Source organism: Geotrypetes seraphini, chromosome 5 (genome assembly GCF_902459505.1).
Source record: "Geotrypetes seraphini chromosome 5, aGeoSer1.1, whole genome shotgun sequence".
Classification (NCBI taxonomy): Eukaryota; Metazoa; Chordata; class Amphibia; order Gymnophiona; family Dermophiidae; genus Geotrypetes; species Geotrypetes seraphini.
This window is the reverse complement of record NC_047088.1, coordinates 70,075,097-70,090,042: the sequence shown is the minus strand read 5'-3', so window position 1 is coordinate 70,090,042 and position 14,946 is coordinate 70,075,097. Positions and strand designations below refer to the sequence as shown.

Below are 14,946 nucleotides of genomic sequence, written 5' to 3'. Positions count from 1 at the left end.
TCTGGATAGATTTGAAGAGGTCATCCACCAAAGTAGAGACTGCCGAAGAGCAGGAGTGACTGTGATGTTTCGAGTCAACAGGTCTGACACCTGAGACCACTGAGGAATCCTGAGATGAAGTCTGGCAAAAGGCGTCACATGAACTGTCGAGGCCATGTGGCCCAGGAGCACCATCATGTGTCTCGCTGAGATGGACTGGTGAGAAGATACCGACTGGCAGAGATGAAGAAGAGCTTCCATGCGTTGAGGAGGAAGGAACGCTCTAAGTTGAGTGGTATCCAGGACCGCCCCGATGAAGGGGAGAGACTGGGAAGGCTGTAGATGAGATTTGGGAAAGTTGATTTCGAAGCCCAAACTCTGCAGAAAGCAAATTGTTGCCAGGGTCGCTGAAATGACCTCTGGGGCTGAGGGGGCCTTGATGAGCCAGTCATCGAGGTAGGGAAAGACCTGAAGACCCCTGTTCCGGAGTGCAGCGGCTACTACTACCAGACACTTTGTGAAGACTCTAGGAGACGAGGACAGGCCGAATGGAAGCACTCGATACTGCAGATGCAGATGTCCCACCCGAAATCTGAGGAACTTGCGAGAGGCCTGATGAATGGGAATGTGAGTGTAGGCCTCCTTGAGATCTAGAGAGCATAACCAGTCATTCTGCTCGAGGAGGGGGTAGAGAGAAGCAAGGGTCAACATGCGAAACCTCTCCTTGACCAAGAACTTGTTGAGGACCCTGAGGTCCAGAATGGGTCGCAGGTCGCCCGTCTTCTTCGGGACAAGGAAGTACCGGGAGTAAAACCCCCGGTTTTGCTGGTCCACAGGGACCGGCTCGACGGCACGAAGCCGGAGCAAAGCCTGAGCTTCCTGAAGAAGAAGGGCGGTCTGTGTCAAGTTGGAAGGATACCTCTTGGAGGGTGGTCCGGGGGGACCCGATGGAACTGAAGAGAGTACCCCTCCCTGATGATGGTAAGGACCCAGAGGTCGGTGGTGATAGCCGTCCATCGATGGAAAAAATGATGGAGGCGACCCCCAATGGGGAAAACAGGGGATGGCAGAACGAGGTTGGTTATGCTCCCTAAGAGAGAGTCAAAAAGGCTGAGGAGCCTTGGGGACAGTAGACGGTTGAGGCTTCTGTTGAGCCTTCTGTGGAGGCTGTCTCTTCGCCGGTTGTCTCGCAGCCGGAGCTTGCCTCGGAGTATAAAGCCACTGATAGATCAAGGGCGGTCTAGCAGGTCGAGATTGTTGAGGCTTAGGCTTGGGCCGAAGAATGGACTGAAAGGATTTTTCATGGTCAGATAGCTTCTTCGTCACAGTCTCGATGGACTCGTCAAATAAATTCGCTCCCGCACAAGGAACATTGGCAAGTCTGTCCTGGAGGTTCGGGTCCATGTCAATGGTCCGAAGCCATGCCAATCGATGCATAGCCACAGAACAGGCGGCAGCCCGCACCAAAAGCTCAAAGGCATCGTAAGAGGATTGCATCAACTGGAGACGTAGCTGGGACAGTGAAGCAACTACTTCCTTGAATTCGAAGCGAGCCTGAGATTCAATGGAAGGTGTGAACTTCCGAAGCACAGGCAGGAAGAACTCCAAATAAGTTGCAAAATGAAAAGTATAATTGAGAACTCGGGAAGCCATCATCGAGTTCTGGTATATTCTCCTCCCAAACTTATCCATGGTACTGCCTTCGCGACCCGGAGGCACCGAGGCGTACACCTGGGACGGATGAGACCGCTTGAGAGAGGATTCGACCAGCAGGGATTGGTGAGAGAGCTGAGGGCCCTCGAACCCCTTGTGATGAACCGTGCGGTACCGGGCATCCAACTTGCCAGGGACCGCAGGAATGGAGTACGGCGTTTCAAAACATCTCATGAACGTCTGGTCGAGAAGTTTGTGCAGAGGCAGACGAAGAGACTCCGCAGGAGGATGAGGCAAGTGCATGGTGTCGAGGTATTCCTTGGAGTATCGAGAACCGGAGTCCAAGGTAATGTCCAGGTCATCCGCCATCTGCCGGAGGAAAGAAGAAAAAGACAACTGATCTGCCAGCACAGGTCTTCGAGAGGGACTGGACGAAGTCGAGGCCTCGGGATCCACAGAGACCTGGGATCGACAGGGGGAGTAAGAGACACACGGCTCCTCGAACTCTGGCCCCTGCGGAGGAGACATGTCCGACGAAGAATACCCCATACGCGGCAGCTTCTTCTGCGGTGATACTGTAGAGTGCCGCGAGGAGTGCCGTGATGAATGTCTGGACCGATGTCCTTCTCGGTGTCTGGAGGGGGATCTAGAGTGTTGATGCTTAGCATGGTCTCCCGACGCCTCCAACGAGTAGATGGGACTCGTGGCCGTAGAGCGCAGAGGCGGGAGGTTCGACGCCTCTCGAGAAGCAGCCCAGGCCTGGTAAGGAGTGCGGAAGAACTCTTCCTGTGACTTGCGATGCCCAGGGCTTCGATTACCAGAAGAGGGATTCCAGACCTCTTCGTCCGGAGGTGTAATGGGCTCTAAAGGGGGCATGTCACTAAAGGAGGCCCGCCTCGAGGGACCGGCCGCCATTCGCCGCTCCTCCTCGCCAAGCAGCAAGATCGACCAGCGAGGAGGAGGAGGAGGAGGGGGCGGTCCGCCCCCCGGAATCGGAACCGGGAAGTCACCCTGGATGGTGGCAATTAACTTGGGTCCCATGGTTTGCATGAGCTCGACAAACTGAGCCTCCAAAAGGGACCTCAACGAAGCCGATATGGAGGGATCCGCACCGAAAGGGGGTCCTCCAACACGGTCTTCGCGCTCCTTCGTGGTCGAGTGCTTTTGCTTGGAAGCTTTCGGCACTTTGATAACCACAGGTGGAATGGTAGAAGGCGGTACCTGATCCGAGGAGATGGAGGAAGGCACCGGCGCCGAAGTCGGGGTCGAAAACGGGACAAATGAAGCCGGCTTCAATAGACCCGGTGTAGGAGGAGTGGTAGAGGGCTTCGTAGATGCAGACGAAGCACCAGCCGAAGTCGAAGCTGAAAGTTCCTTTGCAGCTTCCATCTTGAACATCGACTCCCACAAAAAACAGCGACGCTTAAACGCCCGCACTGTGAGAGTGGAACAAGGCCGGCACGATTTCGGGAAATGTTCTGGACCAAGACACTGCAGGCAGCGTCGATGCGGGTCTGTCAGCGAAATCGCACGCTGGCACTTACTACACTTTTTAAAACTGGTAATTGGCCAGGACATAGGCCGAAAAAGCTCCGCCACGAGATCGAAGGAGCGGGGCCTGAGCCACGGGGCCGACCCGGCCGAATTACCGGAAGAAATTTTTTTTTTTTTTTTAAAAAGAAATAAAAGAAATAAAACACACGATAAAGAGTAAAAGAAACTCAAAACCGCGGCTATTAGAAGACAAAACACGGGAATTCAGTCAGCGCAGAATCGAAGTAAAACTTCTCAGCTCCGCGGAAAGAAAAGAACTGAGGAGACACGCCCGGACCATCGGGCGGGAAGGCACTGGCGCATGCGCGGTGCGGGCATCTCGAAACTTCTGAGTTTCTTCAAGCAAGATATGCTTGTGAGACGTCCGTATCGGGGCTCTGTCGGATGACATCACCCACTACTGAGAATACCTGCCTGCTTGTCCTGGGATAATAGGTAAGACCTCTCAGGGTTAATTTCATTGTAGTGGGCTGGCTGGGATAACTGCATCAGATATTTATTTGTTGTGAACGAATGTGGTAAAATTATATCTTACCTGATAATTTTTTTCCCTTTAGGCGCAGCACTTCAAAACACTGGGATGGTGGGATAGGAACCTGGAATAACCAGGTGTATTTCCTGGAGTGTGAGGTAGGGATCTGGGGGGACCAGGTGTAACCCGTAAAGCTGGCACCGCTCAGATCAACTGAACTAGGCCAAGGAGCTGAGCAGCAGAAACCAGGAGCTCATCATAGCACATCCATCTTCCTGCAAGAGTCAGAGTATACTAATTGACCAGGATGCTTGACATCCAATAAGGCAGAGTGCAAAGTTTGAAGTCTATCTCCACCTGCTAGTAGATGGGCACAACCCACTAGTCTCTGCTGCTGATGCAAAGGAAATCTATTTTTTTTTTTTTTGGACTGTTACTGTGTTTAATATAATTGTTCTATTTTGCTCGTATCGCAGATTTTGGATATGATTACATTAAGTTGAAATATGATGAAAAGAAAAAAAGTAATCGGAAGACAATTACCAATCTGACAATTCTAGGTATTTGGCACCTTCACTCAAAATAAGGGTTTTTCTCCCTGATCCATACCTGTAGAGCTCTGAAAACATTGATTCGGTTACCAGTGCTGTAATTGTGTTGTCTACTTTCTCTTCTTCTTCCATTCTGAATCCAATCTAGAAGAGAAGCAAATTACCAGAGTAGTTTTTTTTGCTTACTTTCTGTTTTACTATGTTCCAGATCTAGTTTTTACCCAGTCCACAACAAGCAGAGATTGTACCAATAAGCAGCATTGCCAACTACAGGTACTGATGCTAGGTATTAATAGTAATATAAAAACTTTCCTCCCTCAGCAAGATTGGTACCCAGCTCTTTTACACTGAAACATACACTCGCTTCCATGCCTTAACACATGCCTAAACCATTTTGTTTCTTTTCTGTGACATACCTAGGTTGGCAGTACAAGTTGTCTGACAAACATCACTAAAGCATTTGATCACCATAGTAAAAGAAAATTAAAAGGAAATATTCTGAATTGTTGAACATTTTCATTGACTTCTTTTAGTTGTTGTTGTTAGGTGCCATCAACTTGTGCTCGAGTCCTAGTGACTTGATGAATTGTGGATCTAAAAAGAAATCAATTTTGTGCTAGTCTGGAAAGGTCCTCCCAGCATCATCCCCCAAAATACCTCCAAAACCCACTATACCCACCTGTCTATAACCCCAATAGTCCTTATAGCTGCAGGTGCCACCTATATGGCAGTACAGTAGGGTTTTGTGGGGCTCACATTTTCCACCATGAATGTAGTGGCTAGAGTGGCTAATGGGCCTGGGTCCTCCTCTCTATGATTCACTAGCCCACACCCCAACTACTTAAGCCACCTGTGTGCAGCTCTACTAGTCTTTCCTATAGCAGGTACTGATGTTCCGGAGGCAGGTATGTACGTTTTTATTCTGAACTTTGTCAGGGTGTGACGGGTCAGTAAACACAGGGGGAGTGTGTGGGGGTCTTTCCTTTGTCTCTGCAGTAGTTATCGGGTCACTTTGGATACTTTTTTGGCATTATACCTGCTTTTACATAATCTAACTCAGTGGTTCCCAACCCTGTCTCAGATGACCACCAGCTAGTCGGGTTTTTGGGATAACCCTAATGAATATGCAGGAGAGAGATTTGCCTATAATGGAGGTGACAGGCATGCAAATCTGCTCCATGCATATTCATTAATGCTGTCCTGAAAACATGACTGGTTGGTGGTCCTCCAAGACAGGGTTGGGAATCACTGGTCTAACTCACAATGTATAAGTTTCGCCTAGAAGTCTTGTCGAACATTTGATTATCCCCGCAGAACGACTAAGTCTAGGTTGGCCCACATCGCACCCTAACCACTCCTCCAGAAACGCCCCTTTCAGCTCTGGGCGCACAGTGGGATTCAGAGGCCTAAAAAGTCCCTGGGTACATTCAAAAAGCTGTTTTGATTATCGGCACTTGGACAACCTGTCTTTTAGGACAACCAAGTGCCGATTTGGGCGGGTTTTTAGATGTTTAAGGTTTTTTTTTAAATTCTTTATTCATTTTTGCATATTACAAGTGTATTAGATAAAATCATACGAACTTATAAATACACACTTGATTAACTTTCATGTAACACGTTAAATACAACATTTCATTACATATTTATTTTCTATAATATCTTGAATATTATGTAATACACCTTATATCTAAACAATTAAACAACAAGTTTAAGTTTTGATTATGAGCTCCATAGTGTCTGAGGATTTGAAGGTGACAAAACAGTGTTAGTGCATCCTAGTCAGATGATAGGACACATTCTACCCGAGGCTCAGTCTGTGCGGGACTTGGGGGTGATGCCAGATGCCACATTATCCTCCCATTACCATATTTCAGAAATAGTTGGGAATTATTTTTAAGCTACAATGCTATATTCAGTTTTATGTTTATTTTTGGGATCTACCCTTTGTGTTTTTGTTCATGTGTTAGTGATCACAAATTTAGATTATTTTAATGCTCTTCTTTATGGTATCTGACAGAAAAATATCCACTGCCTACAACTGGTGCACAGTGCAGCCTTCCATCTTCTTACAGGTGCAGGGAGTTTTGATCATATTTCTCCCCTACTGCAGGCAGAACACTGGCTCCCTGTTCCTCACAGATCAATATACAAACTGCTTCTTTTAGCCAACTGGAATACTTGGGTGTGACAGTATATGATGATCTTAAGGTGGCCAGAGAGGTTCAAAAGGCAATGGCAAAAAGTAGAAGAATGCTAGGGTGCATAGGGAGAGATATGGCCAGTGGGAATGAAAAATTAGGTTCCTTCCTGGATAATCTTGTTTCTGTTAATATACACAGGAGTCCGTACATTAGGTGAGCAATCCATGCTTGCAAACCACTTAAAGAAGGGTGTCAATCACATCTTTCAGCTTCTCCTCCTTCACTAGTGGAGTAAAGCTCCCTCTTCAGTTTGTACCAAAACAATCAAGCTCCACTATAACAGGAGAATAGAGAAGGAGGGGCATGGGGAACTTCCCTGGAAATAACATATTTCTGCTCTGCTCTGTAACTCATGAGAAAAAACAATTATTAGCATAAACTTGCAACACAAGTGTATCAATGAACCAATCTGCTGTGTGCAACTAGCATTAACACATACAGAACTGCAATGCTCAATAACTCAGTACTTTACTGGTAAGTTAATCATGCATATTCATCCAACTAACAGAAGAATTCCAGTTCTGGACCATAGAGAAAGCAGGTGAATTGTTCCAGTTCTGGACCAAGACAGAAAGCAGGTGAATTGTAGAATGCACAGGGAGAGCTGTATGGAATCCTTTGCATATTAACAGAGATAAGATTATCCAGGTAAGAACCTAATCTTTCATTCTTCTAAACATTACACAGGAATTCTTACATTAGGTGACATACCAAAGAAGTGCTAGACGTCTAGGGAAGGCCTGCCCAAAAGACCAATGATGCAAAAGCGGCGTCCTCTCCTCTCAAGCTACCATGTCCACTCTGTAGAACTTTGTAAAGGTATGAAGAGTAGACCAAGTAGCTCTTCAGGTGGAACTGTCTGGGACTACACCCATGAAAATGCCACACTTCTGGTAAAATGAGCTTTGATAGAAATAGGTGGCCATTTGGCATAGCCAATGTACACTGATGAAATTGCCCTGCAAATCCATCTAGCGATAGAAGTCTGGGAAGCTGGCTTGCCTATTCTGGACTGCCTGGTTAGCACAAAAAGATGGTTGTAAAGGTGAGACTCTTTTGTCCTTTCCAGGTAATGGAGTAGAACTCTTTGCATATTTAGCCTTTGCAATATCTCATCTTGTTTGTTTGAACCTGTAGGATAAAAAATGGGTAAACAAATTTCTTGGTTAACATGAAAAGTCAACACAACTTTTACAATGATATCCCAGCCTCCGAGATCCTTAGGAAAGCCTCTCTGCAAGAAAGAGCCTACAATTCTGATATCCGTCTCACGGAGACTGTCTCCACCAAGAATATCGTCTACACCATGAGGTCCAGAAGATACGCCTCATGGAAAGGCTCATATGGAGGCTTGGACAGGCCCTTCAGAACGATATAAGATTCTAGGATGGAAAAGGCCAGTGTATGGTAAATCATAACCTGAGCACTCCCTTTAAGAACTGGGTCACATCAGCATGACATGCAAGAAATTGTTTTCCTCCTTGAGCTCAGAAGCATGAGAGGCCCACTACCTGGACCTTGAGAGACACCACTGCTAGACCCTTTTCTAACCTGGCTTGAAGGAATGCCAGGATCACAGGAACTGGCACCATGAAAGGCTCTACCTGATCTTTGGAGCACCAGAACTAGAAAGTCTTCCACATCTTACCCCCTCTTCTATTAAACCGCACTAGCGGTTTTAGCATGGGGAGCTGCGCTGAATGGCCCATGCTGCTCCTGACGCTCATAGAGTTATGAGCGTCGGGAGCAGCGTGGGTCATTCAGCGTGGCTTCTGTTGCTAAAACCTCTAGCACAGTTTAGTACAAGAGGCCCTTAATGTAGGCCGCAAATGTTGATTGCTTCTTTGCTTGAAGAAGAGTAGCAATGACTACCTCAGAACACCTCTTCTTGTTTCACTTGCAAAAGGAAAAACTGGAGAGGGAGCTATACTCCACTGGTAAAAAAAAGAGGAGCTGAAAGATATGACTGACGTCCTTCTGCAAGTGGTTCATGAGCATGGATTGATCACCTAATGTATGGATTCCTGTGTATATGTAACAGAAAAAAGAGGTATTGATACCCCTGTATAAGACTCTGGTGAGACCTCATTTAGAATATTGTGTACAATTCTGGAGACCACACCTTCAAAAAGATACAAACAGGATGCAGTCGGTCCAGAACAAAGCTACTAAAATGGTTGGTGGTCTTCATCAAAAGGCATATGGGAACAGACTTAAAGAGCTCAATATGTATACTTGGGAAGAAATGCAGGAGAGTGGTGATATTATAGAGGTGTTTAAATACCTACTGTATGAGGCGAGTGTCTTTCATTTGAAAGGAAGCTCCAGAATGAGAGGGCAAAGGATAAAGTTAAGAGGTGATAGGCTCAGGAGTAATCTAAGCAAATACTTTTATACAGAAAGGGTTGTAGATGTGTGGAATAGTCTCCTGATAAGAGGTGGTGAGGACAAAGACTGGGTCTGAAATCAATAAAGTTTGGGACATGCATGTGGGATCTCTTAGGGAGAGGAAGAGGTAGTGGGTGCTGAGGATGGGCAAACTGGATGGGCCATTTGGCTTTTATCTGCCATCATGTTTTATGTTTCTAACACCTTTTTCAACTTCTGCAGTCTTATTGCCTTTCGAGAGTTCTTCATTCATCTCAATTTCATTTTAAGTCCCCTCGTATCAATATGTTGAGTGATGAATATATTGAATATAAGAATTGCCACTGTATAGTATTTAGGGTCCTTGCCTCTGGAAGTCTATTCCAATGGATCTCTAAGCAGAGCTGCCCTTACCTGTCTGTTAATGTTAGGTTAAAACCATATTTGTTCCATAAGGCATTTGGGCCTTAGGAGCCTTGTCGTTGCCTAACTAGGGTTGAGGTTTGGGGATTTTGTAATGTTGGTCTTAGTTTCCAGCCTCTCTTTGACTAATCCTAGTTACCGTAATTCTTTCCTATGTATTATATTTCCTTTTCTTTTCAATTTGTTATAATGTATAGTATTAATTGCAAACCACTTTAATAATGTACTCTAAAGAAGTATATTAAGTTGAAATAAACTTGAGATCAATTTGCTTTTGATTTTTCTGCCACAGAAAACTTGAAGACATTGCTCTGATTTAACAGCATCTTTGGCAATAAATTTTCTGTTTTGACCTTATCAATTCAAATACTGAAGTGACCTTTGGCTTTGCTACAAAACCTAAAGCAGACCACTCCTGAATTTCATCATCTGGATAATAGCAAGGTAGCTTTGTTTTATTGTTTGTAAATTGCTACTGTATATTTTGAGGCTTTTTTTCTTCACTGGATTGTGATTCCCACAGCCTCTAATGATGGGCCATCAATGGGACACATAACTTTTTGGATTGAGTATTTTGTAATAATTTTATTTTTTGCCAGCATTTTTGGTGTGCAAACATACTTTCCCATATTCTCAATGACGTCCTGACCAGAAAGCATGGAACTAATCATTTCAGGGCCCTTTTACTTAAGCTTAACACACGCTAATAGACATTAGCATGTGCCAAGTGGCCTACAGGTATAAAACTGAATGTGTAGCATTTAGTGTGCACTAATATCCATTAGCACATGCTAAGCTTTAGTAAAAGGACCTCTTCAATTGCCAATGAAAAAACTCAGTAAGAACCCTTATTTTTTTTCTGTGTTTGAACATCTGCATTCAAGATTAATTTGCTGAGTTTGCTTTTCAACTTGATTTTCAAGCATCATTTTAAACAGTCTTCTGTGTAAGGAAGGGTTTTTGTTTCTAATCCTTGTTATATCCTCTGTATGACAATTGCTTGCAAGTGACACTTTAAGAAATATAACTTCCACACCTTGTAGAAAATTATGCAAGAACTTTGATATCCTGACAATATAAGCCTATAGTATAAGCCATTAGCTCCACTCTTATCATCATGTGTGAAAATTTCTGGGTTTATCATGTATCACGTTTTGAAATTTTGGTGTGACCATTTCAGTCAGCCATTCCAATTTAAATGAAGTAGCTGTTTGTTTGCACTATGGTCTCTAAACAGTGACATTTCAGGCTGGATGCTTTATCAGACTTTTTAAAATGAATTTCACTACAAAGCTACCAACTTTGATGCACTGAACTGCATGATTCAACAAAAAAAAAAGATCTATTAGATTTTCAACAGAAAGATTTAGGGCCATAGATTACCTAAATATAATATAGTCTGACTTGGCCTATTTCCAAACTCAATGTGTTTTTCTATCATTTTTGCCTCATGACAGGTTTCATCCCATCCCATCCCATTTTGCCCCCAAAAAGATATTTTTAACCTTTTTGTATAATTCCTTTCAACCTCCCTTGAGTTGGAAAGAATAACAAGCCCACAATTTCAATAATGGCCGTTCTGCAAGTTCACCTTATAGATTTGAAGAAATTGGTAACTGGCAATGTTTTGTTATTATGAATGGTTATTGTGACAGTGGGATTAGCTGTTAAGCCTTATTTATATATTTATTTCTGCAATGTCTATTCATTTATTTTGCCTGGGCCCTCCCTAGCTATGGTGCTCTAATGAAGATTTATATATTTTTTCCTTATATTAAGAACATAAGAAGTTGCCTCTGCCGGGTCAGACCAGAGGTCCATTGCGCCCAGCAGTCCGCTCCCGCGGCGGCCCATCAGGTCCATGACCTGTAAGGTGGTTGGCGTCTAAGCCCTTTTAGTCCCCTTATCCTTCTATATAAGCCCTCTTTCATAACCTATCTCTACCTCTATCTGTATCCCTCAACCCCTGTGTCCTTCAGGAATTTATCCAATCCTTCTTTGAAGATCGGTAGGGTACTCTGTCTTATTACAACCTCAGGAAGCGCATTCCAGGTGTCTACCACCCTCTGAGTGAAAAAGAATTTCCTAGCATTGGTTCTAAACCTGTCCCCTTTCAATTTCTCCGAGTGCCCCCTTGTTTGTGTGGTCCCTAATAGGCTGAAGAATCTGTCCCTTTCTACCTTATCTATACCTTTCATGATCTTGAAGGTCTCTATCATGTCTCCTCTGAGTCTCCGCTTTTCCAGGGAGAAGAGCCCCAGCCTTTCTAACCTGTCTGTGTAAAAAAGGTTCTCCATCCCTTTTACCATTTTCATCGCTCTCCTCTGAACCTCTCTAGTATCGCCATGTCCTTCTTGAGGTACGGTGACCAAAACTGGACACAGTACTCCAGATGCGGGCGCACCATCGCGCGATACAGTGGCATGATGACTTCCTTCGTCCTGGTCGTAATACCCTTCTTAATAATACCCAACATTCTGTTTGCTTTCTTTGAGGCCGCTGCACATTGTGCCGTTGATTTCATTGTTGTGTCCACCAGCACACCCAAGTCCTTTTCAAGGTTATTTTCCCCTAGCACTGATCCCCCCATTTTGTATCTGAACATCGGGTTCTTCTTCCCTATGTGCATGACTTTGCATTTCTCTATATTGAAGTTCATTTGCCATTTATTTGCCCACTCTTCCAGTTTGTTTAGGTCCCTTTGTAGGTCTTTACATTCTTCCGCGGTTCTAACCCTGCTACAGTTTGGTTTCATCCGCAAATTTTATAACTTCACACTTCGTCCCTGTTTCCAGATCATTTATGAATATATTGAACAGCAGCGGTCTGAGCACCGACCCCTGTGGAACACCACTCGTGACCCTCCTCCAGTCCGAGTAGTGGCCCTTCACTCCAACCCTCTGCTTCCTGTCTGCCAACCAGTGTTTAATCCATCTGTATACGTCCCCTTCCACCCCGTGGTTCCACAACTTCCTAAGTAGTGACATGGATAACCTGGACATACAGATGATTCAACTGGACATACTGGCACTTGTGTATGCTGGACACCACAGACCTATATTTTCACTTGTGTATGCTGGACACTACAGACCTATATTTTCCCATAGCCAGGCCCAGCCTGTACCTTGCTGTCTGTAAACACCTGCAGCCTTTGCAATGCTAACGTTTTTGTCTCCATTCCCTGCTGGGAGGATATTTCTCCAAGGTTCTGCTGAACTGTTATCAGTGCTGTATGACTTCATATGCCATGCACCCTGGAAAGCCATAAAACTTTTATAATGAGCAAGGATCCCTGCAGGACGATGTGGGTGTAGCGAGATGAGAGAACTTGGTACCAAAACATTTGCTCCCTGTCTCTGAACCAAGTTATGGGAACCAAGCAGCTGGATTGTTGAAAGGTCACCTTTGCCAACTTTCAGCATACAAGGACACTATCCCGAAGATGCACAGAATTGTAAAACCACTAATTAACATCTACAAAGTGATAAAGTGATCTCAGCGCTGGAGAAAGAAAGTTCACCAAGAGTTCTCTGTTTCTGCAAGGCCCCCCTACTGGGGAGGGGGGTGGAGGTGAGAGAGGCGTGGACTGAGAGGAGGAGTTAGGTATACATTATTTTATGTACCAATAGGGAATTACATAACCAGAATTCGAGGATGGACTTTTTTGGAACAAAGGAAGAATTGCTCTGTATAAAAAACACGTGCATTCTAGGTAAAGCCAGAGAGATTCACTTACTTATGCTACGGGGATCTGCTAGCCCCCTGCTAAGCATATGGGGGCAAGTTCTTCTCTCCATTGCATATTCTGAACTGACAATACATTTGTCTGATATGTCTCTGCTGCTGTAATACTGTAAGTTTTTATACTAACAATAAACGAATATTGTCTGTTTTGGAAGATACAATGCCGTCTTGTAGTTATTCCAATGAGGTAAACAAAGCAGCCTTTACTTCAGTAGCCGCTCATGAGGTACCTTGTCAAAGGCTTTCTGGATGTTGAGATAAATGATGTCTATCTGGCTGTTTATCCCTTCAAAGAAGTGCGGTAAGTTCATTTGGCACGATCTTCCCTTGTAGAAGCCATGCTGGCTCGCTTTCAGTTGTCCATTTCTTTCTATATGCTCACTGATGCTGTCTTTTATCAGTGCTTCTACCATCTTGCCCGGGACTGAGGTCAAGCTTATCGACCTGTAGTTCCCCGGGTCACCCCTCGCTCCCTTTTTGAAGATAGGTGTGACATTTGCTATTTTCCAATCTTCTGGGATCTCCCCAGTTTTCAAAGATAGGTCACAAATATGTTGGAGTGTTCCCGCTATTTCGTTCCTTAGTTCTTTTAGTACCCTTGGGTGGATTCCATTCGGGCCTGGTGATTTGTCGCTCTTCAATCTATCTATCTGTTTGAGGACATCCTCATGGCTTACCTCTATTCGCGACAGTTTTTCTTCTTGGTCTCCACTTATGATCTCTTCGGGCTCTGATACATTGGATGTGTCTTCGCTCGTGAAGACTGACGAGAAGAACCTGTTTAACCTGTCAGCTACCTCTTTCTCCTCCTTTATCACTCCCTTTCTGTCCCCATCATCCAACGGTCCTACTTCCTCCCTCGCCGGTTGCTTCCCTTTAACGTATCTAAAGAAGGTTTTGAAGTTTCTTTCTTCCCCCGCCAGCCTCTCTTCATATTCTCTTTTTGCTTTCCTAACAATTCGGTGACATTCTTTTTGGTGTTTTTTGTGTTCCTCCCAGTTCTCCCTGGTTTGGTCCTTTTTCCATTTTCGGAATGAGTTTTTCTTGTCACCTATCGCTTTCTTCACTTCATGTGTTATCCACACCGGGTCTTTTGTTCAATTTTTTTTGCACCCTTTCCTAAAACTGGGGATATACAGGTTTTGTGTTTCCTGCACCGTGTCCTTGAATAGAGACCAGGCTCTCTCTATGGTCTCCATCCTTTTTGAGTTGTTTTTAAGTTTCTTTCTCACCATTTTTCTCATAGCATCGTAGTTCCCTTTCTTGAAGTTGAGTGTTGTCGCTGTGGTTCTCTTCACTTTTGATGTTCCCACTTCTAACTTGTACCGAATCATGTTGTGGTCGCTGTTTCCTAGAGGTCTTACTACTTCCACTTCTTTTGCAGGTCCCCCTAGCCCGTTGAGGATTAGGTCGAGAGTGGCATCCCCTCGCGTTGGTTCTTTGACAAGTTGTTCCATGAAGCAGTCCCCCACAGCCTCTAGGAATTTTGTTTCCCTCGCACAGTTAGAGTTTCCAATACTCCAGTCTATCCCGGGGTAGTTAAAATCCCCCATTACCATCACACTTCCGCTTTTGCATTCCCGCCCTCTATTCTGCTTCCAATTCCTTGTCGTTTGCTTTTGTTTGTCCAGGTGGGCGATAGTACAGTCCCAATTTTGTGTCTGCTTCATTTCTTCCTGGTACTTTGACCCATAAGGATTCCAATCCTTCCGCCTTGGTTGCTGTATCCAGTCTGGTCGAGTGAATGGTGTCCCTTATATAAAGTGCTATTCCTCCACCCTTCTTGTGAGTCCTGTCTCTTCTATAGAGTTTGTACCCTGGCAGTACTACGTCCCATTTGTTCTCCTCAGTCCACCATGTTTCTGTGATTCCAATGATATCTAGGTCCCCCTTTTTGGCTGTGACTTCCAGTTCTCCCATCTTGGCCTCTAGGCTCCTTCAAGTATTATAATTACTTTCTGAATTTCTGTAATGAGAATATTCTTGTAAATTATGGTTAAAT

General features: G+C 44.7%; 1 protein-coding gene across 2 annotated transcripts in view; it reads right to left on the bottom strand.

Annotated features, from left to right (window-relative positions):
* The window catches only part of TRMT12 (tRNA methyltransferase 12 homolog), a 62,997-nt gene that overhangs the window by 45,080 nt on the left and 2,971 nt on the right, over positions 1 to 14,946 (bottom strand). For both annotated transcript variants that reach the window (XM_033945525.1, XM_033945524.1), the window contains exon 2: positions 4,268 to 4,353. In XM_033945525.1, coding sequence (XP_033801416.1) covers positions 4,268 to 4,341 — 74 coding nt within the window. In that variant the 5' untranslated portion in view covers positions 4,342 to 4,353. The remainder of the gene's footprint in view (positions 1 to 4,267; positions 4,354 to 14,946) is intronic.